This window comes from Lygodium microphyllum, chromosome 2, assembly GCF_053477565.2.
Source record: "Lygodium microphyllum isolate KBCC chromosome 2, Lygodium_microphyllum_v1.1.10, whole genome shotgun sequence".
Classification (NCBI taxonomy): Eukaryota; Viridiplantae; Streptophyta; class Polypodiopsida; order Schizaeales; family Lygodiaceae; genus Lygodium; species Lygodium microphyllum.
Window position 1 is genome coordinate 71473283 of NC_141136.1, and position 26855 is coordinate 71500137.

At 39.3% G+C, this 26855-nt stretch overlaps 1 protein-coding gene across 2 annotated transcripts in view; it reads left to right on the forward strand.

Annotated features, from left to right (window-relative positions):
• Positions 1–12981: 12981 nt before the first annotated feature.
• Positions 12982–26855, forward strand: part of LOC148039880 (uricase / urate oxidase / nodulin 35) — a 42915-nt gene continuing 29041 nt past the window's right edge. For both annotated transcript variants that reach the window (XR_015693442.1, XM_087695032.1), the window contains exons 1-5: positions 12982–13131; positions 13213–13558; positions 13902–13994; positions 14350–14425; positions 16871–16980. Coding sequence is in view for 1 of the 2 variants with exons in the window: in XM_087695032.1 (XP_087551158.1) it covers positions 13361–13558; positions 13902–13994; positions 14350–14425; positions 16871–16980 (477 nt within the window). In the remaining variant the exon portion in view is untranslated. The remainder of the gene's footprint in view (positions 13132–13212; positions 13559–13901; positions 13995–14349; positions 14426–16870; positions 16981–26855) is intronic.

Here is a 26855-nt window from a genome sequence, read left to right on the forward strand (position 1 = left end):
AGTGTCGAGACACGAGGATTCAGTCAATTCACCTTCAAGTACACGCTGAACTTGGATGAGACCATCTTGGAGGAACCTGCAGTCAAAGAATTGGTGGACAGATGCCACCTCCACAAGTATCTGGAAAAGGTGGGGCAGGCAGTGGATTACGGCATGTATGCTGAATTTCTGAGGAACTTTGACAAGGGCAGGAACTGTGGCACTGTCACAGTGAGGACAGGGGAGCATGAAAGAAGAATTGAAGTGCCCCTCAATGCGGCAATCGTAGAGAAGGCCTTGGGGCTCGTACCCAAGAAAGAGAGGCGATCGAGAAGGGATGTTTACACCATGCTGGGGGTAAAGAAAGAAGAGGTGCACACCGTGGATGGAATTAGCTTGGCTGACATCCCGGATCCAACAGTGAAATTGCAAGCGAAGATGATCCACACACTCTTCTCGGGCCAAAGGTACAATGCATTGATGAATAGGATCGGGGTCCCGTTGTTAGAAAGCATCGCAGAAGGAGTCCCTGAGGAGGTAGTCTGGAATGGGTTCGTGCAAAATACCATTCAAAGCTCAGCTGCCCTTCTCACTCCAGCAGAAGCACCAGCAGGAGGAGAATCCCCTACCTCAACCGTACGCTCCACAAGAAAGAAACCTGCCTCAAAGGCAGCCACAATTAGATATGGTGGTGTTTTGACAGCCATCATAAATGAAGCAATGAAGGATGCTGGAGTCAGGGAAGAGCAAGCTGCACATCAAAGCCCACCGCATCAAAGCCCACCTCACCATGAAGGAGAAGAATCAAGCGAAAGAACGATAAGTGACAAGGGAGAACAGGAGGTGCCGCCTACACAAGCAAGCAAACCAGAAGAACAAAAGAAAGGGGACATGAGACAGAAGGAAAGGAAAGAGAAATTAAGCAAAGAAGAACAAGCTGAAATCAAGAGGGCTCAAAGAGAGTCTAGGAGGGCTAAGGAAGAAAGAAGGAGGAAAGAGGAGGAAGAGCTTGCAAAGAAGGTAGAAGAGGACAGGAAAAGAAGGGCGGAAGAAGAAGCTGAAAAACAGAGACTGAAGGAGCTAGCCGAGTTGGCAGAGGCTACACGAAGATCTGTGGAAGAGACCCACAGGGGTGGAAAGCTCGAACCCGTGAGCCCCCGTCATAAAGCCGAAGCTAGTGCAAGTGTGGAAGCACCTCCAGTGGCTGTAGGCAAGGGCAAGTCCCTACTACATCCACTTCCTTCCTCTTTTGTGCCTGCAATGACTGAACCACGACTGCAACCACCACGCAGCCTACACCTCCCCTCGACACGGCACAACTAATGAACATGGTGCAAATGCTAGTGAGCAAAGTGGCCAAGATCGTGCCAGAAACCAGATTGAAAAGGCCCGCTATCGCAGATGCAAAGTCACGGCAAGACCCTAAAAGACAAAGGCTGGAGGTATCAACCACCACACCCCATACTCCCATGCCTGCCGACACTGACTATGACGCATATGTGGCTGAGCTACTGGCACAACTGGACAAGGCGAAAGAAGAGAAAAAAGTGGCCTTGATGGAGCTAGAAAAAGAAAAAGAAACATCAGCTGCGCTTAGGCTAGAAATTTCAAGGGAGGGAGCCGATCGATGAAGAGAAATGAAGGCCTTGCAGGACCAGCTAGTAGCAAAAACAAAGGAAGCCCAGAACAACGAAAGCTACCTTAGACAAAGGCTGAAAGATGAAGAGCAGATCTAGTGGCAGAGCAAATGAGTCTAAAGCTACTAGTGCAGCAATACAATGATCTACAGTAAAAGGTCACTCAAGTGAAAATGCTAAAACAGGAGGTTTAGGAAGGCGAAGCCAGTATACCACAAGAACATACCATGGAGTTCCGGTTGTGGCAGGAGCTAGAAGAACAAAACAAATTAATAAGTGAAATCGAGTTTCTAAAGAGTGAAGGGCCAAGAGTCTCAGCAACAGAAGCAAAACGGCTACAAGATGAAGTACAAAGATTACAAGATGTGCTGGAGACCTCCCAGGAAGATGTAGAGGCCCTCATGGCCATGGCTTTCAATCAAAAAAGGCTATTTCTTGCTGAAATCCAAAGCCAAAAGCAACTGGTGCAGGAAAAATCAGAAGTACTGGCCGAGGTGCACCAAAGGCTCAGCATTGTAGATCAAGCCAAAGGGATTGCTGAAGAGCAGCTGGCTCAGAAGTTAAGAGAAAGGAACTAGTTGTGGTTTTTAACAAATGAGCAGCAACAGGTAGTAACCACCCTGGCGAGCCAACTGGAGGAAGAGAGAAAAAGGCTGGAGGAAATAGCTATGGAGTGGGAAAGGAATAATTTTGACAGGGTGAGGGACTTGACCGAACGCCTGGCAGTGGCAGAATGCAAAAGAATGCTTGCAGAAGCCAGGGTTGAAGCTGTCGAAATAACTACTAAAACACAACGGCAGGCCTTCCTCAACACGGTACTCCATGTCACACAAGTTGAGGGCGATGATCTAGTGGAAAAGGTGAAAAGAAAGTTGGAGCTAACCACCCGAGCTCTAAGATATGGTCTTTAAGAGCGGGAGCTCCCAATGAGTACAGGGATCACTAAGGAGCAACAATTCCGCTACTTACGATGTACGGGCCTTTCCACTACTGAGCTCAAGGAGCTAGGTTTTGAGGAGCATGAACAACCACCACCGCCGCCGCCAGTCATCCCATCTGTGGTTGAGCGACATGTCGAAGAGGGTCTGGATTTCGAGCAAGGTGATGAAGAAGAGCAACAAAGAATGCCGAGTCCACCTCAACCCGATCTCCCACAAGAAGAACCTGCAGATGCCCATCTGCCTGAGCACATAGTTGCAGCAAGGAGGAGAAGACAAGAATTAGCTGAGGAGGCCCAACGCCGAGCACGCACAATTCTAAGACAACTTCCTGAAGAGCCCATGCCACTGAGAAATGATACACATCCTGTAGACTAGCCCCGGGAGTTGGTCATTTGGCGTCAGCGAGAGTTCCATAAAAGGCCGTTTGAGCTTTCATTTGCTTTCCCACACTCTCTGGGCTGGGCCCTGCCTCTAGGAGTCTTAGCCAAGATCAAGGATCTAGCTAATGAACTTGCAAACAGGTGGATAGAAGAGAGGAGCATGATAATGACTAGGTGGCGACAAGAGCCACAGGATTACTGGGAAGATAAGGTCAATCTGGTTCCCAAAACCGTCCAAGGCTACGCACAGCCGAAATGGCGGAGGAGGATTTGGGACACCAATTTTGATGCATGGACCGCCTTTTGCAGTTCACTCTCCGAAGAGCGCAATGATTCTATCTACATGTCCTACCCCCGTAGGTATGGAGTAGACTATGATAGAGACTTGCATGGGGATTACGACTTCCCAAAAATATATAATGTAAATGCTAGGAGCCTTGAGGAATGCTTAGTGTTTAGGTTAGAGGATATACTTCATTCTATAAATCGTTTCCTTGTAGACTTCTCTTCTTGCCCAGATCCAGCGTTTTTGACCACTTGTAATTACCTCTGACTTATCAAATTCCTGCTACTCCAAAAACCCACAGCAAAGGAAGCCCATCTCCCCCCACTCTTCTTTGATATCAACCTAGGAATAGATGGTAGAGCTATGACTAGGTTAATGATGCGGGCTACTCTCCTTCCTTCCTTTTGTCTAGAGCTCTTAGAAAATATGAGTGACAGCCGCTTCACAAGGTGTAATCACCCTTTCTTGTCAACCACTCCTCTGAGAGCTAAGGCCGATATTAAAGAATACCTACAAAGTCGCGCATTCTCATCTCAATGCCTGCGACCGCCCCGTGATTAAAAGGGTGTGATATGCCTTGCCAATTGTACTCCCTCTCTCATTCTTTATTTTTAATTTCTTTTTTAAAAGAGAAAAAGCCACAAGGAAACAAAGACAAGGTGATTGGAGAGAAAGACAAGAGCAAAAAATAGCAAAGCTGAAAGATGAATCTACTACTAAGCAGGTTAACAAGGAGAACACTTCACATGTGCTTGCAATCTCCCTTCATTGTTATTGTGCACCACACTCACTGTATCTAGGGTTCTCCCTAGCCCCTTCCCCACTTCACACTTAGGGCACATCAAGGGCAGGACTTTCAGACTTGTCACCCTAAGACATTTTGCACCGCACCTCCAACGACGCACGAACTGGGTCCTGAAGTGTGGGACATTACCGAGGGCTTGCCCAAGGTTAGGCCCATCTCCCAGTTCCACTGGCATGGGCACCATGCACTACACAGTGAGACAGACACACCTCCTAGAAAGTGCACAACTTTTCTTGCAGGTTATGTTCGTGTTTCAAGAACTGGCTGCTTGGCTGAAGAAGATCATCCACTACATCCTCCAATGACAAGGAATTTTTCCATGAGTCGGACATGATTCCATCACTGCAACTTCAGGAGCTTCGCTGCGAAGGTTTAAATGGCTCAACAGATTTCATGTTGCCAATCATCCGTCTACTGATGGCTGCCATGATTGAACCAAATCAAGCAGAGGGAAAACCCAGTGATGGATCTGCCATTGGCATAGATCTTGGAACCTCATCGTCCAATGATCCATGCGCAACGCCTCAAGATCTACGGATCGCTTATTGATTCCACGAGCTTGAAGACCTTCAACTCAAAATTGAAGACCTTCTACTCAAAGACAAGGATCTTCAACCAAGGCCACGGATTTTCAAGGCAAACAGCATTCGGGGGGTTTCTCCAGAATAAATCCCTCCAATACCATCCTCCTAAGGGATTGCTTATTGCTTCAAGCGTTTCGGATACTCAAGAGACGACCGGCTACATAAGGGGTGCCACAACAGTGTGAAAGATGCCAAGTATCTTCATGGAGCCTAAAACACACTAAAATCTCTCCTGGTCATCGTCATCAAACTCCATCACTTCTCATTCACAAGCATCAGTGTCATCTACCCACCAGTTCCACCTAGCAACAACATCATCTATCCCACTACTTCCCACCACAGTGCCATGGGACTGCCACTTGGCTAGGAGGGGGGTAATGTTTACCGCAGCACAGAGGAGCGGAAAATGAAAAAAAGGAAATAGCAAAAGGTGTAGGACAAAAGGAAGAAAAAGGGGCCTTAACCAGTAACCAGACCCTGAAAAAATTAAAAGCACGGTCACGACCCTCGGGAAGTCTTAGAGTCGCCCAAGGAAAGTAAAAGAGCAAAAAGCGCACCATTAAGTGTGAAAGCGCTCCCGAATCCTTGTAAGAGAGCGCCAGGCTTACTCCTGTGCAAATTGTATGTATTAGTTGGGAATAGGATAGACTAGAACGGTGAGAAATGAGAAATGGGCCTAGGCTAATGGCCGGCCATGTAAAAAAGGAGATGACAGCCCATGAAAGGTAGGGCATGTATATAAAGTTGAAAAGTGAATGAGAAGCTCATTCTTGTGTGTGGCCAAAGCTTCTTCTTCTTCTTCTCTTGTTTCTTGCCTTCTTGCTTTTGCTTGAGAGAGGGATTGAGAGAGTGTGAGGAAATGAGGGAGTGATTGTGTGAGAGTGAGGGATCTTGGAGAAGAAGCTCTCCATCTTCTCTCTTCATCTTCCCCTCTTCTCTTCTCTTCTATTGTCTCGCGTGTGGCTATGGAGGATGAAGCTCATGGGAGAGGGATTGAGGTTGCTTGAGCTTGCCTCAAGGATCGTGGAGCTACCGGTGTGCAAGAAAGAGGAGGGTACTCGATCGAGCATCAAGGTAAGCTCACCACACCCGTAAGGTAGGCATTGCGCATCGGCTATGTGAGAGGTAGCCATGGCCGCTCGGTTCGAAACACTTGAGCAATAAGTGGTCCGTAGGTCTCGGGGTAGAGCTTGTAGCTCCCGTCCAACGTTGCTCCAGTATATCATATGCATATTCTCCTTCTAAAAGAGGGTTAGCACACAACTGAGAATCTGTTCGATGAGGTTTTGGCAATCCATCAAAGTCAGACAATCTTCACCCATGTCGCAAAAGATCTTGAAGATGCAATAAAGCCCTCTTTGATGCCTCTTGTTGTAGAATTGCAGAAGATATATGCACATGCTCTAGCTGTAACTTATACAAAATATCCTCCACCACCGGTGACATAAACCTATCCTAGAGCTGACCAGGCTGTGCAGGCTCACAGAAAACCAAAATTGCAGCAACCAACCAAAATTGCAGGCTCACAGAATGCACTATGTCTGGAACATCGTCCATAGCTTTGCTTTATTCCATGATGACTACACGAAACTTTCAATAGATTATAAGAGTCCCAATAGAGAAATCTCAAAGCCATTGATGACAAAAAAATAGTCATGCACGAATACGTGTAAATAATCATGCATGAGCACACACATACACAGTGCTCACCAAAATCCAATTAATGATTCCCCTCTCCAATGGATGTCCATTAATCCACATGTGCACTTGACACTCACCAAATATATAGCCATGCCTTACCTCCTCTCTCTCTCTCTCTCTCTCTCTCTCTCTCTCTCTCTGTGTGTGTGTGTGTGTGTGTGTGTGTGTGTGTGTGTGTGTGTGTGTGTGTGTGTGTGTGTGCAAGCCCTACTAATGGATGTTCATTCGTCTAGATCCATACATAGGTCTTGCCAAAGGCCCGAATGTGTTAAAGATCCAATGATGTCCGACGCTCAAAGATGAACGAATACCAAGGTGAAAATATGGAAATATAAACTATTAAAATGAGATAAAAAAATCTTAATAATTGGAAGAGATAGACAATGTTTTTTAAAATGGAGATTTTCATCAATCAAATAAAACACAACTCATTTAAAAAGTCTTGCAAAGATTTTATATATCAAGTATGTGGCGATTTTCAATTTGGAAGAGATAGACAATGTTTTTCAAAATGGAGATTTTCAAGGATGTGCTTATGCATCGGCAACTCATCCAAGTTAACATTGCCAAAAACCTATCTAGATAAACTTTGAAAGAAGCAAATTGCACATCAAGGGCAATGCTCTCGAGTGAAAGGGAATGACCCCACACGGTGATTCATCTGGGTTAACATTGCTAAAAAAACTATGAAGAGAAACTTTCAAAGAAGTAAGTTGCACATCAAGGGAAACATTTTCATTCTTCTGAGCAATTAACTCACATACGCCATCCTCTATACGACCAGCACTGTCAATAAGATATTTCATCTTCTCATCATGATCATCCAAGGATCCAATACGTGGCCAATACTTTCGGACATGGTCATATATCTCCCCTATGTAACCCTTGATTTCTTCCAACTCATCATGTATCCTCACCCCATCACAAAGGTTTCCTTCATATTTCTCCTCCAAAATTCTCTCAATCCTCTGTAGACGGTTATCAATGCTCTCACCAAGAGAAACCGAAGCCCTTTGGCGTCGAAATAGTGCCTTTACTTGCTTCTCAAGCCCATCCAAGCGATGAATGACTCTCAAAAAACTAACAGAACTTTCATATCCTCCAACATGCCTGAGTGCACGACGAACTGCCTTCTTCCTATAACCTTTTTCCCTTTGCACACATTCATTTGCATACTGGGAGTGCACTGCACAACATTTGCTACAAACACATTTTTTTCCTCCATGTTACGCAAAACGCATGCATCAACATCAAGGTGCATATCAACTATTCTTATCTTATCTTTAAAATTAGAAACAATGGAAAATCCTAGATGACATTAGATTAACTTCCAATGCATTAAATTTAAACATACGTGCATTAGACCATACGATTGACTACAATAGAATTTGCTATAGTAAGTAGCATCTAGAGAGGTTTCAATTTGTTTATCCCACACATAGGACTCAAGTGAGTCTTCAAGATGCATTTGGATTATTTCAAGCAAATTCTCATGCCTCCCTAGTTGAGAGATTAGGCTTTTTGTCACAATGGATGTATCCATTTCATGATGCAAAACCACCTTGCATAACGAGAAAAGTCAAGGATCAAAGCGAATGCCACAATGACCAGTGAGTTGGTATTTTAGGTGGTGCACCTAACATTGCATGGTGCACACCACACAATATCCTTTTTTAGAAAATCACACCCCTTCCAATAAAACTATAATTCACACACTAAACAATCTCCTAAGTTTAAAAACGTCAATAACGGATTTTTAATGCCATGAAGGGCTACTACATCCATGCCAACCCCACAAATCACAATGAGTTCTGAAGGATAGTTGTACCTCTCAATAATGAAAGTCACAACCACGAATAAGTAAATAGTAATATAATATAATTTAATACATACATATATATATATATATATATATATATATATATATATATATATATATATATATATATATATATATATATATATTATAAAGTTACTACAAAACCTTCCACTCCATAAAATACAGGTGTATTAGACCTAAGTTTGTATGATGCCAATAAAAATATAGCTCACACACTAAATAGCTTTCCAAGTTTAACAATGCCCCACGAATTGCAATCAATGAGACAAAGGATAGTTCTATCCACTCTATGTCTTAAAACACATATCCTAAAACATTTATTAGTAAGATAATAACAATAATAAAATAAGATAACAAAAATAATAAACTAATATCTATTTATCTATATACTATTTTATTATAATATATTATTATAATATAATTTAGCTCCACATATCTTAAAGTTACCTTCCACACCATGTCTTAAAACACATATCCTAAAACGTTTATTAGCAAGATAATAACAATAATAAAATAAGATAACAATAACAATAAACTAACATCTATATCTATCTAATCTAATATTCTATATATATATATCTATATCTATTTATCTATATACTAATAATAAAATAATAATAATAACAATAACAATAACAATAATAATAATAATAATAATAACAAGCAACCATATCTAACCAACAACTAAACTAATTAAAATAACAAAACAATAATACTAAGTAATTATTAACTATTAATTACTATTTACTACAACTATAACTATTAACTACAACTATATCATTACTCACTACAACTATAACTAATTATTTTATATTATCTCTATTGATATTTTTAAATAATAATATTATTATTTTATATTATTATTATCAATTTTTTGTATATATATTTATACTAATAAAATAATAATAAACTAAACCAATCAAAATAAAATAAAAATTAAACCAATAATTAAAATAACAATAACAATACCACAATAAACTAATAAACAATACAACATCAATCATCATTATATAATAATATAATAATAATAATAATAATAACATAAAACAATACAACAATAATCATCATCATCATTATTTTATTATTATTATATAATAAAAACAAGAATAATAATAAAATAATACAACTAACAAGATCTAAATCTAAATCTAAATAAAATAATACCAAAATAAACTAACAAACTAATAATATCTAAATAAAATAACATCATAATCATATCATAATATAACATAATTACTAATAAACTATAACTATTAGCTATAACATTAACTATTAAAAATTAACATAATAATAAAATATAATAATATTATAAAATAATACCATAATAAAATAAACTATAAACTAACAATAAACTAATAATATCTAAATAAAACAACATTATCATATCATAATCATAATAATAATAATAAACAATACGACAATAATAAGAATAGAAAACAATATCTAATCTAAATCTAAATCTTATCTTAATCTAAACAAAATAATATCACAATAAATAAACTATAAACTAACAATAAACTAATAAACAATACAACATCAATCATCATCATTATCATTATTATTATTATATTATATAAATATAAACTAATAATATCTAAATAAAAAACAATATTAATAATAATAATAAAATAATCATAATCATAATTACTAATAAATAAAATTAAACTATAACTATTAACTAACTATTAATTAATTATAACATTAATTATCTAAATCTAAATCTTATCTTAATCACAATAAAATAATACCACAATAAACTTTAAACTAACAATAAACTAATAAACTAATAAAACAATATCTAAAACTAAATCTTATCTTAATCTAATCTAAATAAAATAATACCACAATCAATTATAAACTAACAATAAACTAATAAACAATACAATAACAATCATCATCACCATCATCATCATCATCATTATTATTATTATTATATTTATATTATATTTTATATATTATTTAAACTAATTAGATATTATTATTTAGATATATATAAACTATAAACCAATAATATCTAAATAAAAAACAACAACAATAATAATAAACAACAACAATAATAAAATAATCATAATTATAATTACTAATAAATAAATTTAAACTATAACTATTAACTGTTAATTAATTAACTTTATTAACTTTAACTATAACATTAATTATACAACATCAATCATCATCATCATCATATAAATAATTAGATAACAATAAACTAATAAAATAATACCACAATAAATTATAAACTAACAATAAACTAATAAACAATACAACAGCAATCATCATCATCATCATTATTATTATTATATAAATATAAACTAATTAGATATAATATCTACCTAAACAATAATAAACTAATAATATCTAAATGAAAAACAACAATAATAACAATAAACAACAACAACAATAATAATATAATAATCATAATCAGAATTACTAATAAATAAACTTAAACTATAACTATTAACTATTCATTAATTAACTTTAAATATAAGATCGATTATCTAAATCTTATCTTAATCTAAATAAAATAATACCACAATAAATAGACTATAAACTAATAAAACAATATTTAAATCTTATTTGAATCTAATCTAAATAAAATAATACCACAATCAATTATAAATTAACAATAAACTAATAAAATAACAACAGTAATCATCATCAATAATAAAATAAATAAATAATAATAATAATAATAAACTTAAATTATAACTACTAACTATTAATTAATCATCATTATATAAACTAATTAGATATCTATCTAAATGATAATAAACTAATAACATCTAAATAAAAACAACAATAATAACAAAAACAACAAGAATAATCAACTTAAACTATAACTACTAGCTATTAATTAATTATTAACTATCATCATTATATTATATCTATCTAAACAACAATAAACTAATAAACAATACAACAGCAGCAATCATCATCATTATATAAACAAATTAGATATTATTATTTAGATAGATATAAACAATAATATTTAAATAAAAAACAACAATAAGAATAAACTTAAACTATAACTATTAATTAACTATTAACTATTAACATCTATTCTATATTCTATATATCTATTAATAACTATTTTAACTATTAATTATTATTATCTATAACTATAACTATTAACATTAACATTAACATTAATATTAACTATGAATAACTATTAATTAATAACAGAGAGAGAGAGAGAGAGAGAGAGAGAGAGAGAGAGAGAGAGACTTGGCGAGGGGGTACAGCGACTTGGCGGGGGGTGGGGGGACTTGGCCGGGGGGGGGGGGGGGATAGCGACCACTCCTGGAGGTGCCACGCCATGCCGCAGAGATGCTGGGAGAGAGAGAGAGAGAGAGAGAGAGAGAGAGAGAGAGAGAGAGAGAGAGAGAGAGAGAGAGAGAGAGAGAGAGAGAGAGAGAGAGAGAGAGAGAGAGTTGCACCTTCCAATCTGTAGCGATGCATGAAGCCTCAACCTCTTGAACGAAGCTTCAACCTCCTCCAAGCTCTTTCTCCAAGCGATGCAGGAAGCCTCAACCTGGATCATGTCGATCAATATATGTATGGAGTAATCATCATGAGAGAGGGAGGATGTGAAGACGTGGGGCATTAAAGCTACCTCAACCCCTCAACCATGCATGCATGCAATTTGAATTCAAATGGAGGTTTCCGAAAAAGAATAGGCTTGGTAGAAAAATGGAGGTTCGGGAGATAACCGAACCTCCAGCCAAAACAAGAAAGAATATATTATATTATATCTATCTAAACAACAATAAACTAATAAACAATACAACAACATCAATCATCATCATCATCATCATTATCATCATCATCATTATCATTATATAAACTAATTAGATATTATTATTTAGTTTAGATATTATTATTTAGATAGATATAAACTAATAATATTTATCTAAATAATAATAAACTAATGATATCTAAATAAAAAACAACAATAATAACAAAAACAACAACAATAATAAACTTAAACTATAACTATTAACTATTAATTAATTAACTATTAACATCTATTCTATATTCTATATACTATATAACTATTAACATTAATTAACTATTAATAACTATTTTAACTATTAATTATTATTAACTATAACTATAACTATTAACATTAACATTTACTATGAATAATTATTAATTAACTAATTAATTAGCTATTAATTAATAACACAGAGAGAGAGAGAGAGAGAGAGAGAGAGAGAGAGAGAGAGAGAGAGAGTGTGTGTGTGTCTGGCGCGGGGGAGGGGGGGATTTCGAAGGTGCCGAGGGCAGCGACAGCGCCTTGGCGCGCGAGAGAGAGAGAGAGAGAGAGAGAGAGGGGCGACTTGGTCGGGGGGGGGGGAGAGCGACTATGCCTGGAGGTGCCACGTCAGGCCGCGCCATGCCGCAGAGGTGCCGAGAGAGAGAGAGAGAGAGAGAGAGAGAGAGAGAGAGAGAGAGAGAGAGAGAGAGAGAGAGAGAGAGAGTTGCACCTTCCAATCTGTAGCGATGCACGAAGCCTCAACCTCCTGAACGAAGCTTCAACCTCCTCCAAGCTCTTTCTCCAAGCGATGCAGGAAGCCTCAACCTGGATCATGTCGATCAATATATGTATGGAGTAATCATTATGAGAGAGGGAGGACGTGAAGACGTGGGGCATTAAAGCTACCTCAACCCGTCAACCATGCATGCATGCAATTTGAATTCAAATGGAGGTTTCCGAAAAAGAATAGGCTTGGGAGAAAAATGGAGGTTCGGGAGATAACCGAACCTCCAGCCAAAACAAGAAAGAATATATATATATATATATATATATATATATATAGACGCGCTATGGCTTCTCTCTTCACTTCTTGCATGATTGACAGTGTTTTGTCCTGAACACGCATGATTGACAGTGTTTTGTCCTGAATCCCACTGTTCCTTCGATTTGCAGAGGGAATCCCACTGTTCCTGCGATTTGCAGAGGGATCTTAATACTTTCCTGGTAAAGCTATGGCTTCTCTCATCATTTCTTGCATGATTGACAGTGTTTTGTCATGAATCCCACTATTCCTTCGATTTGCAGAGGGAATCCCACTGTTTCTTCGAATTGCAGAGCGATCTCAATACTTTCCTGGTCAAGTTTCTCGTTCGTCTTCCCGATTTGCATCTGTAAACGTTACATAAGTTGCCGGTAAAAGCTGACACAATAAACGAAGTTCCAACATCCGAGAATGGGGCATGCCGTCGATGCTGAGCTGCAGCACAGGCACGGCAAGACACGAGTGAGGGTTGGTCGCGTATGGAGAAATGGCTCACACCACGCATTTGTTGAATGGAGTGTGTCCATCCTCCTGACATCCAATTGCCTGCCTGCTTACACTGGTAGCGATAACTCGTCGATTGTGGCAACTGATTCCATAAAAAACACGGTAATCTTCATCACTGCCTCAGTTGAAAACTTAATCTACGACATTAGTTTCGTTGCTATCATTGATATGTGAAAAAGATGGAGACTGATGTGTAAAGGCCTTCGATGCATATGCATGCTATGCTTGCTTGGACGTTCCCTCTTGTATCTTGCAGTCATCTTTAGTGAGGCAATGTATGGATTTGTGTTATAATGAAATTTTGACCAATAACCTGGCGTTATACTCTGATGAAGTGCTCTCTAATCTCGTAAGAAAACACGGTTTTAGTTATGAGTCAGTTGATGTGGTTACAACTGTGAAAAAGATCATGATCTTGCTAAATGGGAAGACCATGTCATTCTAGGTTTATGCAAAGGCGAAGGCTTGCAAAAGTGAGATTTCCATCGAAGATTTCGGTACACTGCTTGGACAGCATTTTGTGACAACTTACCCCGAGGTATCCTTGTAAACTCAGTCTGAATGATAGCAACTTCTTATCAGACCTTTGGATAATCTGTAAGTCCATGTTAGCACACGTCTTCATGTGTGTTGTTCTTCTGTGGTCATTTCCTGCTTGTAAGCTCAGCTAAAGTTGTTTTAATGAACGATGTGACCAGTTATATTTTCTAAGGGAAAAAAGTTCTGTCAGATGATTCCAATATGCTTCTACAAGCGTCTCACTGGCTGTTCACAGTGTTCATTTTCAGAATCCAGTGCACATAACTTCCTTAAGGAGAAATTCTGAATAATTTTGTAGGTTTCTGTGAGTAAAAATGTAACCTATTGAAGTTTGCAAATCTTTAATCTTTCAGGTAACAGCTGCTGAAGTTAATATAATTGAAAAGCCATGGGAGCCAATAATGATAGATGGAAAAGTTCATGGTCATGGTGAGTGTATAAGTTTTCCTATTGTTCATTCTCTACATGGTTTATTGTAAATGCATTTTTCTACACAGACAGTTGAATCATAGTGCACTCGATACGTATGATTCATGTCCAATTTTATATAAGATCTATATTAAGCTCCTCAAACAAATAACACTCACGTATGAGTGCTATTTGTATTGCTGGCCTTGCCATTTTTGCCGTTTCTCCTGTTCATAGAAATGATGAATAGCCGTTCTAGTCTTTAAAAATGACTTGTATGCATTCTTGACCCCAATGACCCATGGAACAGCTATGACATTCCCTTGCCCATTATAAGAGAGATGCTGACATGCTATTGCTTTTGATGGGCAAGCCATGTGGGTTGGATCATTAAGGATACTTGGCTTGACCATGAAATATGGACTCCCACCTCCTTGGAGGAGAAGAGTTGGGAGGTGCACATTTTGGTCAAGGGACCAGAATGGACCATCCTGGGCAAAGGCAATACCCTTACAACAAAAGATAAGGTGCCAATCATAAGTGTAGTTGGGGCAGCCTACATAGGTGTGGTCATGATCCCTAAAGCAAATACACAGCATGTTCGTAAATAGACCACCACATAGGGTACCTACGTAGCCCAACAAAGTGCATGATGGGGTGTGTCACCTCGCAAATATACTTAAATGGCACATGAGAAGACTTCCCTATAGAGTGAAGCTCTCAAAGAAGGGCAGCTAGCCTAAGTTATGCCCACCTGGATTTGCAGGCATCTTCTAATGGCAATTGCTGTAAGGAATAAGGGTGTGTATTAGATGTTTGACCATGTAGGCCAACATGAGGATCAGCACTTGGTATGAGGTATACCAAACAAAGAAGGTCCCCATGATTGCCTCCACCATGAGGGGGACTGAGGTTGTGGCCTCAATACTGATAAATATGAAGCAACCTTGCATGATGATATACTAATCCAACCATATGTTGTTCTTGTATCAAATGAAGTAGCAGAGTTGGAAGAAAAAAAGCATCCAAAAATGGCTGTCCCAGTCTGATATATTGCAAGTACCTCCCTTGGCTAACTAGATACACTTATAGCAATGCCATCAGCACTTTTTCAGCAACAGCGACCTCTCTTTCCTCCCTTAGCCTCTAGAATGGCTGCCACCACACTCAACCAACCCCAAACAACCTTCTTTTAGCTTGCATGGGCTAGTGCCCATCCACATCAGCATTAATTAATTGATTTTCAAAAGTAAAATTTTGAAATTGATTAATTGCCCATTTGACCTTGCCTGATACTAGTGCCCATCTACATTTAGTGCGCTAACCCCTTTGGGACTTAAAAGCTGTTTCCAACTTTAACTGGCCTTAGACTAACATTAATTAATTAATTAATGCCTAGCCCTTATGTCACCATAGGTCATTTTGAAGGCCCATTTAATGCCCTAGGCTCAAACTAACACCAGGCACCCACAAGTACCCATTTAACATGACTTAATACAACTTTTTCCATTGATACCCATTGCATTTCTTAGGGTTTGGACTATCAACATACCCAAAAATAACTTGCACTTATGTGCACAACTTAATAATGCCAAAGCTAATCATTAAAAATGCAGGTCCTTGTGACACCACAAGGTCCCCCACCCCCGCAATCAAATCTAATTGCTTGATCTTAGACATGCCAACCATCACCCTATCTAAATTGGTTCAGCCAACAATGAGCTTTCTGACACTACAGCCTTTGACTCTCAACAGTATATGTGCAGCTAGCCAGCACCTCAAAGATCAGATCAACAAACATGACTGCTAGATCAGCCCAATAATTAGCAAAAACAGGCACTCGACAATCGACAACAAAAATTGCAAGTCACATGCAAGAAAATGGCCATGCTAGTCCACAACAGGCTTGAAACAGCATTGCCAGCACTTGCATCACTAGCAGTCTAGGCAGGATTGCCAACACCTTGATCAACATCATCAACCTAGGAAGCAGCTCCACCAGATCAGGGCAAGCCTTGAAAAAGTACTGCCAGCAGCCTCACTAGGTACTCAAGCACGCATGCTATAACTCTGGTGTAGAATGTACTTCCTCCAAGCTCACACGTCACTGATCAAAATATTACACATGCAATTGGCATTAAAAAATGGTCCCTGATTTTAATACTTATTAGTGTGCATATACATTGTAGTGTCATTCCCTAGCAGTCCATAACTGACAGCCCTCAACTCCCATTCAAACAGATCCTCGCTTGGGAACACAGTTAATTTGGAGTTAATTTAATAAGTGAGTAACTTGAAACAAATTATTCTACATATTTTGATTAGCATACACACATTCTTTCACATACCTTAACAATTTCTAAGTCATCAATATGTTAATTTTTTAGTTCAAGCAGGAACATCTTTGTTCAACTCATTGTAATTTGTTCACACACATGCATACGTGTTTTGAAAAATGGGTTTCAGGTTACAAGTTGGGAAAGGGCAATCATACTTGTCAAACAACTGTGGACAATACTGGATCCTTGATTGTAGAATCAGGGATAGAAGGTTTGGCTGTACTAAAGACTACTCAGGTACTATCCTGCAGTTCCTGATTGCTTAATGTCATGCAGAATGAAATGCTCATTCTTTATTATCTGGAGCTTAAGTTTCAAGTTGTATATTATGATTGTGAATATAATAAGACTTTGGGAAGAGAAATTCTATATCTCTACACATTCATACCCAAAACTTTTTTTTGGGTGAAAACACTGTCCATTAACCCATAAATGTTAAATTAAAAAAGAAACAAAAGAAATGGTTAAACACATCCACATAAGAGAGTTCTAAATTTCCCACATGGCAGCAATGATATAAAGATTGCTGCAGCAAGTGACAAAAGTACTTGTAGATCTGCAATTATTAACACCCAAGGATGTGTGATTCCTTTGAGTCTAGATGGTTACAAAGCCCAAAATCTGACCCAGTTGAGGTGCACAAAATGTTTGGAAACTTGAGGTGAAAATCTGCCAGATAACAAGAAGAAATATGCAAATCTATTTGTATGGAAGTTAGCATCCAATTATTCAGAAACTCGATCTAGAAAATCTTGCGAATGGGTGTGTGCACGCACGCGCACACACATGCTCACTGTGTGCGCGTGTGTGTGCGTGTGTAAGAGGAGTCGTCACTATCCGGGGCTTGCAACACAGCCCATATGTCGAACAGTCAGGAGCCCGTCATAGTCTTCAAACAGTCAATGTAGATGATCTGACTAACTCTAAGTTCCCAAATGTTGAGTAGAATGGAAAGTGTATCCATGAGCGGATGGCCACAAACAAGGCTATAGATCTTGCTTTAGAACCATCGATGCAAATGTATCGCAATCATGATCTTTAGGTGCATTCATAACACAATGTCTAGAGGTGCAATGGAGGGGTCCACACACATGTTGAAATCCCGTGTTAATAAATTGGGTTTGCTAAGAGAATCTTGTATCAGTAAACCAAGTCTGCTAAGAGAAAGACATGGTTGCAGTTGCATCAATAAATCATGATGACGTGAGATATGATTGGATGCATAAACACCAATTCGCCATAAAATCTCACCCTCATGTGTGATTTTGAATGCCAAAAATTTGGTAGATAATCATTTTTAACCAAGCCAAGTTGAAACTTATTGAAACACATCTAGTCACAATCTGATGAGAATCAAGACGATTTTTCGATAGAGATACAAAGTGGAGAGAAAAAGAGAAAGCTATATTATAATTTGAAGGAGGCAAAGGAGTAGTAGAGCCAATAGCACAAGCAGAACATGCACTCCAATGTGGAGCTTGAACCTCTCAACCACCCTTGAGCTAACGTTATGTATATGAAGATGATGGATGAAGATAAGGAAGAAGGCTGTTCGATCAACTTTTTGCCAAAACGGCTTCATGCATTCCAAAAGAGGCTCTTCCAAGAATGTATTTTGTGAGAAAAGTGCGCACCAAAATTGACACAATCTTTACAAATTGACACTCGCATGCAAGCTTGCCAAAAATGGAAAGAAAGCACAAACAACATGATACTTTTTAAATTTAAAAAAGTATTGGAAAAATGTTACATTTTATTTTTGGAGGCTCATATCTCCAAAACAGTGAGGCTCATTTTTCATTTTTGGAGGTTCTGTAAACGCCCCGAACAACGTAGTATGCTTAACAATTATGATATTCGCTTGTTTTCGAGATTTAATATAAAAGAGAATGAACACTTAGAGCTGAAAATGAAAATTACTCACAAAATTACAGCCATGAAAATGTAAAAGTAATGGAGATAAGATATTGATTAGGAGGTCCCTAAATTTAGGGATCCCCCAATATGGGTGTCATATGAAAGCTTTTTCCGTGTACATCGCAAAAACGGTATCAGAATCTTCATGTGACTTTCCTATGCAAAGAAATGTGCATTTCAAGCTTTCAGCCCACACATGCACATTGTACAAGCATTTCATGATCATGCCATCTTGTTGATTGTAACTGTCTGTTCTGGTGGATCTAGCCCACACTTCAAGGCATCAATCCCCCAATCGGGCCATATAGGTGGAAGTGTGAACTATCTTTTCTCTAACCCACCGCGTGGGTCCACCATAACCTGTGACCACTCATCAGTGGCCAACTCCAATGCACTTTTCTTTATATCTAATTAGTGCAAAGGGAACAAATTTAATAAATCAATATCTTGTCTCCATTACTTTTACATTTTCATGGCTGTAATTTTGTGAGTAATTTTCATTTTCAGCTCTAAGTGTTCATTCTCTTTTATATCAAATTTCGAAAACAAGCGAATATCATAATTGTTAAGCATACTACATTGTTTGGGGCGTTTACAGGTTCATATGTCCATAATGTGAGGCTCGAACCTCTCGACCGCCCTTGAGCTAATGTCATGTACATGAAGAGATGGATGAAGATAAGAAAGAAGATTGTTCGATTAACTTTTTGCCAAAATGGCTTCATGCATCCCAAAAGAGGCTCTTCCAAGAATGGCACGTTTTGCAAGAAAAGCGCGCACCAAAATTGACACGATCTTTCCAAATTGATACTTGCATGCAAGCTTGCCAAAAATGGAAAGAAAGCACAAACAACATGATGCTTTTTAAACTTGAAAAAAGTATTGGAAAAATTTTATTTTTCATTTTTGGAGGCTCATACCTACAAAAGGTGAGGAATAAATTGAGTTTGTGAGACAACAAAATATTCTCCTTGATCCCTTGTTCAAACTTTATGAGAGGGACTTTGGCCAAATTTTACTCTATTTGATCACAAATCAAGCTCAAAGATAGGTCTTATCCCTATGTGAGAAAAATTTCAACAAAAAACTTGCCATCACCAAAATTTGTCAAAACACTCAAAATGACCTAAAAACCATTTCCAAGCATTATTTACACACATGCAAGGATAAGTTCACTATGGCTTTATTAGGGCATATTACACTTCTCATGAACAATATAAATACATCGAAATGTTGCAATACATGGACTCACACATAAAACAACTTAAACTCATGACAATGAACAATCTTGCCAACTTATTTACGACTTTAAGTCTCAATAACACAAAGAACTATCAGAGTGAAGCAATGCAGAAGCGAATGACCAAGACAGAGTGAACAGAGAAAGAAAAGAGAGAGAGAGAAAGAGACAGTGAAATGTAGAAAATCTGCAGTGAAGAATGCTAAGGATGCGGAATTCTACACGGGTGTAGAAAGAATATCTACATATGTCTCCACCTGGAAGATCTTAGTCTCCATTAGCCCCAAGGGTAGTCTCCACGGTTTGTAGCCTGAAATCTATGAAAACAACTGAGAGAGGCTGTTGGAAACAAAGTCTATTAATAGGCTGAAAATAATTCCCAAAATAATGGAGGTCGGCTGCAATTAATGCAGTCGACTGCTGGCCGATTGGTACAATCTGACTGCATGCCATGTGGCAATTGGTTGGTTGCCTGCTAGGTGGCGCTTGCGACAGCTTGCCATGTGTCTTACCTATCCGGGAGATGACTCTCTAACACCCCCTCTCAGATCCTAGACACGGTAGAAGGCTAAGGGATTTGGAGTGCTATCAAATTAAAGCCTGGGAAGCGCCCTGGTAAACAAGTCTGCAAGATTGTCCTTTGTCTTGTAATAGACCAGGAAAATAGTCTCATCCAGAATTTTCTCCTAAATAAAATGGTACTGGATTTCAATATGCTTCGTCCGAGCATGAAACACAGGATTCTTGGCCAAGGCAATTCAACTCTCATTGTCGCACTGTAGAATAGTAGGACCTCTCTGGGGGCAACCAAGCTCCTCTAGAAGCTTGCGAAGCCACATTGTCTCACAGGTAGTAGAAGACGCCGCTTGATACTCCGCCTCAGTCGAAGAGAGGGCAACTGTAGGTTGCTTCTTGCTGCTCCGTGAAACAACACCAACACCCAAGATAAAACAATAACCAGTGGTGGATCTTCGATGATCCACATCACCAACCTAATCTGAATCACTCCAACATGTAAGGACAAGTCCATAGCACCTGTACCAGCAGGATAGTAGATCCCAAAATTAGGAGTTCCCCGTAGGAAACACAAAATCCTCTGAATAGCCTGCTAATGCACCATCTTGGGTTCACTCATGAATCCAGCCAGCACACCTATAGCATAATATAAGTCAACATAGGTATTAAGAAGCCAGATCAAGGAACCAATCAACTGCCTATAACGGGTAGCATCCACCAAGGGAGAATTGGAATGAGTTGTAGCCTTCCAATTCGGATCCATAGGAGCCGTAAGAGACTTCATCCGTCCATCTCACATGTAGCCAAGAGTTTCTGTACATACCGCTACTATATGGGCACCACCACGTCCATCTGGAATAAGATGCATGTTGCCCCATTCCTATATAGGAATAGACGAAGTGTTACCAATGAGAATCTGGCCATGCGAAGGCCGCAAATGAGCAACACCTCCTGAAGGAGTCATGTGCTGGGAGGCACCATTGTCAACAATCCACTCCCGAGTGTATGGGGTCGTCAATGCAACATCAGAAGCCATTAGGGTTGAATCCTCAACCACCTCTCCAAGTGGAGGAAAGCAGCTCATGAGGGAGTAGCCACCGCTCCGGAATCCTTTGAAGATTTCTCATTCTTCTCCTTGTCGGGGCAATCCTTCTTGGAGTGACTTGTTTTGCCACAAATGTGATAAGTAGACTCCTTGTCTTTGTCTTTCCTAGATTTGTTCTCCTTCTCCTTCTTTTGGGCCGTTCCCTTGTTTTGAGAGGACTGACCAACAAGGCCTTAGATTTCGAAGCATTGGTTTATTTCAGTTGCTCCTCTTGGTGTAAGACCATAGGAACCAACTGTTCCCACCGAAGAGTCTTAAATCACCTTGAAGCAATCAAGGTGGGATAAAAACCAGTAGAGCGGGTTGGTAACTGTGAAAGAAGAGTTATTGCCATGTCTTCAGAAGTGATTACCTTCCTTCCATTTTGAACCTGCATTTGAAGCTGCCTCAGCCTGTTGATATGCTACCGCATAGAAGACGACTTGTTGATGCTAATGGTCCGCATTTGCACTTCCAAAGAGACTCGCTTCATGATGGTTATCTGATTGTACATTTGATCAATCTCCAGTCATATCTCTTGGGCCATCGTCAAATGCTCAATATGAGAGAGAATGGTTGTAGTACATGAGAGATAAAAACGAGCGAATGCAAGCATTGAGTTTATCCCAATGTGCCTGAGCCTTTGCCAACTCCATCTTATCACTCTGGAAGAGAGTTTGGACTCGTCTTGGAAGGAGGACGATGGATAGTCTTCGTAACAAGCTCCGCCAAATCATAGGACTCCAAAATGGCAAGCATCATGACTAGCCAAATGCGGTAGTTCTCGCCATTGAGCTTTTGATTTGATGGAAGAGCTGGTAAGACGGCGGTCCATGATTGCCCGAAACTGTGTCTCGACCTCAGAAGACATCTTCACCTACAATGCCTACACAAAACACAAAGAGCAGCCCCCCTCTGGTTGTGAAAATACAGCTTGCTAGGGCTATGGTTTGATTGTCCCGCTCCTTCATCCACGGGAGGCGATGAAAAGGTAAAATCTGCACTTAAAAGGCCCAAAGCGCAGTCTTCTTCCTTCTCTAACAACAAAAACCAGCAGCAGCTTCAGCAAATCTTCTCCCTTCTCGCACACCCATGCTTGCCTCAGTCTTGTTCTGATGCACAGCCCACCTGCTCGCACTTGAACGCTGAAAATGCAGCCTTGTGTCGCGCTGAAATCTCCTCTTCAGATGGTTCCACGTCCTTCAATGCTCTGATACCATGTCAAAGTGAAGCAATGTGGAAGTGAATGAACAAGAGAGAGAAAGAAAGAAAGCAAGAAAGATATATTAATGTCTACATAAGGCCAATGTGGCCTATGAGACAAAATCCAGAGTACATCCATGTCTAATGTCATCTCATCAGTAAGGTAAAGATAACATTACAAATAAGTGGGTGGCCTATGAAACAATAGTGAAAATAACTATATGATGGGACTGTACTACGGTTGAACCATGTGTAGTGTTGTTCCATTGATAGAAAAGAAAAGGAAAGGAAAGGAGAACCAGATCTGATAGAACCATGTACAAAAGTGTGATGGAGACTATGGATTGTAGCTGATCTCAAGATTTGTACATGATCTTAACTATGATGCGGTCCCTAGCTGCTTCACTGATATGCGTGGCGGTGAGTCTTCGGTGTCTTGTGATAATGGCTCTAATCTGACTGTGGTGTGGCCTCCTTGGATGCGGTCTTGGTAGACGGGGTCGCCGTGCTCGACGAAGGGAAATGGCTCTATCCAATGACTCCACGGTGTGGCTTGTAAGGTGTTTGGCGGGGTGGCGCTGTCTCTGCTATGGTAGTGTTAGTAGAGTCGGCTTTGTAGAAGAAGTTTGTCACTGCTCTCTATGTGTGTCCCTCTGGGTGAGCTGGCCTCCTATCTCGCAGTAGTGTAGTTCGGCACCTCTCGAGCTCCAAGACGGAGAGAGAGAGAGAGAGAGAGAGAGAGAGAGAGAGAGAGAGAGAGAGAGAGAGAGAGAGAGAGAGAGAATCCGCAGTGAAAAATGTTGTGTAAGGATGCTAAATTATACAGGGGTGTAGAGAGAATATTTGCGTATGTCTCCACTTGGAAGATATCAGTCTCCATCAGCCTCGAGGGCAGTCTCCACGGTCTGCAGCTTGAAATCAGTGAAAACAATTGATAGAGGCTATTGAAAACAAAGCCTATAAATAGGCTGAAAATAATGCCCAGAATAATGCAGGTCGGTTGCAATTAATGCAGCGGACTGCTGGAAGACTAGTGCAATCTGAAAGCATGCCACGTGGTGGCGACTAGCCAACTCCCTGCTGTTGAGAATTGTGCAATCACATCCACCATAGCCTCTTTGTATGGGACAAACAAGGCAAAGAAACAAATTTCAAACAAAGCCTTAGACTAGGTCATGTATGCACGGTTTATTAAAACCACGGTTGTTGAATACCATGGTCCCTTTTCACCTACCTTCACCTATCAATACCACCTATTGTAATCTATAAAATGCACTCATCCCCACACTCATTCTATCAGTCATTATCAATAAGTTGTACTTGCATTATGCTTGGATAATATTAGTTGTTCTTCCTTGTTAATGCTTCTGCCTCATTATGATTGTCTATTTGCTCATTAGTGATCCTCCATAGCATGCATTCTCAGTATTTTAACATGGTATCAGAGCGGGTTTTAAGTCAGTGAGTCATTAAGCCACAAATTGAATCATGCCAGTCTGAATTTCTGGCTCCCTCCACTTTTCCTTGGATCTCTCACCTACCTCCATAGCTACCCACCTTCAGTGGAGGACTTGATTCTCCCTATCCAGGCCATTTCTGCTCGTGGTGTCTTCTAGGCAAATACTCCTTGACTAAGGGCGCTCCAGCCCATCACATCAAACCCCAACATTGTTGATTGTAAGCTCCAACATTGCATAGGGCTTTGATAGCCTGCTTTCTAAGCTTCATTTCTATCAAGAAAGTTTTGGAAATGATCAGGTATTCAGTTCACAGGAAGGAAAAAACCAGGCTGCCCCCAGAAACCCTAATGCAGACTCCATAGCCATCAACCTCAAAGCTTAATTTTCTCTTCATTTTCCTATTTTCTTTGGCTCAGTATTGTCACTGACCCTCTGATCTACTACAACACTGATTTTTCCCAGCAAAGTTACCACTCTGAATCAGCAAGAAGAAGAATCAACATCAAGTGTGAACTACATTTGTATCTCTTAATACTAGTGTTGATTAACACTAATCCTCGTGTGTCATTTGGCACACCCAAATTCAACACTTCTGCTGGACTATTCTCAGTTCCTCTTTGTAACTCCAGTATCAAATCAAGGAGGGGAAGACTTAGACTTACAAGATCTTGAAGATTCCAACCTCAAGGGCATCATAGTCACTAAATCATCTAGTATCTCTTGATACTAATCATTTATGCCTCTTAGCACTTGCTCAATTGAAATCTGAAGTGTTTTGGAGCTGATTTGCTGCTAATCTTGCAATCTCAAAATGGGCAAGGATTCACCGACATCCCAATTCAATGGTGTTGGATTCCATACATGGCAAACTAGGATCAAATTGATCCTAATGAAGAAAGGCTTGTGGTCAATCACAAGTGGTCAAGAGAAGAAACCAAGGGAAGCTGCACTTTCAGTTGTATGGGATAAAAATGATGATAAGGCTCAAGCTATTATCAAGCTCGAACTTGACGATAGCTACATTCATCATGTTGATGATTGTGAAACCTCTTATGCAACATGGGATCAATTAAAAACCTTATTTGGAGCTCATTCCAAATCCTCAAAATATGGTTTACTAATTGACTTTTTTAGGCTTGACATGCACAGTAATACCTCACTTGCAACCCATTTGAATTATATGGAAAGCTTGTTGACACAACTTGCAGGGATCAACTTGAAGATGGATGAAGACATTTGCATTGGAGTGTTTCTCAAAAGTCTTCCACCTGAATTTGATAATGTGTCTACCATATTAATCAACATGCCAAAGCCAAAACTTGTGGACATCAAAGCCTCTCTCCTGGAAGAAGAAAAGAAGATCAAGAACAAAGGAGAAACAAGCATCCTAAGAGGAGATCAACAACTCCTCTATGTGAAAGGGAAGAAGAGCGTAGTTTGTGATTTTTGTAAGAAACCTGGGCATATTGAGAAATTTTGCTATGCTAAGAAAAAGTTTCAAAGAGCATATCTTGCTACAGTCAAAGAAGATGAAGACAACATTGAAGTAGAAGGAGAAGAAGAAACCCAAGATCAAAAGGATAAGACTCATCAATCCCTCTTTTGTAGTTCATTTTTTGATGATAGACTTTTTTAAAGTTTAACATGTGGACTTGCCTTATGTTCCCACCAGAAGCTCCTAAACTCCTCATGTAGCCTTTGCACACTACAACATCTACACACTTAGTGAGGCCTCGTAACAACCTCTAGCTTTGTATGGTCGTTTTTGTTTCTTCCATGTCTATACTTAGCAAGGTTCTACTCACGACAGCCTTTGTATACTCAGTGTCTTTTATGGTTGTGATTGAGGAGGGGTGTTGAGAAATGTGCAATCACATCCACCATGGCCTCTTTGTATGGGACAAACAAGGCAAAGAAACAAACTGCAAATAAAGCCTTAGACTAGGTCATGTATGCACGGTTTATTAAAATCACGGTTGTTGAATACCATGGTCCCTTTTCACCTACCTTCACCTACCAATACCACCTACTGTTAAGCCTATAAAAGGCACTCATCCCCACACTCATTCTATTAGTCATTATCAATCAGTTGTACTTGCATATTATGCTTGGATAATATTAGTTGTTCTTCTTTGTCAATGCTTGTGCCTCATTATGATTGTCTATTTGCTCATTACTGATCCTCCATAGCATGCATTCTCAGTATTTTAACACCTGCCATGTGGTGCCTGCCACATGTCCTACCTGTCTGGGAGATGAGTCTCTAACAAGAACATCCCAATCATCATCATGAAAAAATCACCATATATCATGTTTGTTGTGAGATCAAACATCACAGACATTCCTTGTGGCAAATTTCTTTTGCAAGAACAATAAACTCAAATCTAGGGCTTGTATTGCCTCCCCTTGACCTTAGATGCTAAGGCCTCAAGAATTCCATCATCTAGTAAGCACACATGTATCTTGTATCATTATCTCCTGTCTGTGAGCCTGAGTCTAAGTTAGATGAGGATACTAGGAGCATTGACATTGCCTTTGTCTATCATTTTATGTGCTTTAGGTGCTTTAGATGGGGGGCACATTAGTGCATTTCTTTTTGGGCATTGTAGGCTGTCGTGGTACCCACATAATGGGTCTGGCCACTTTATTAGCAGTTGTGGCCCCAACTTGCCTATATATAGGCGACTTGCCC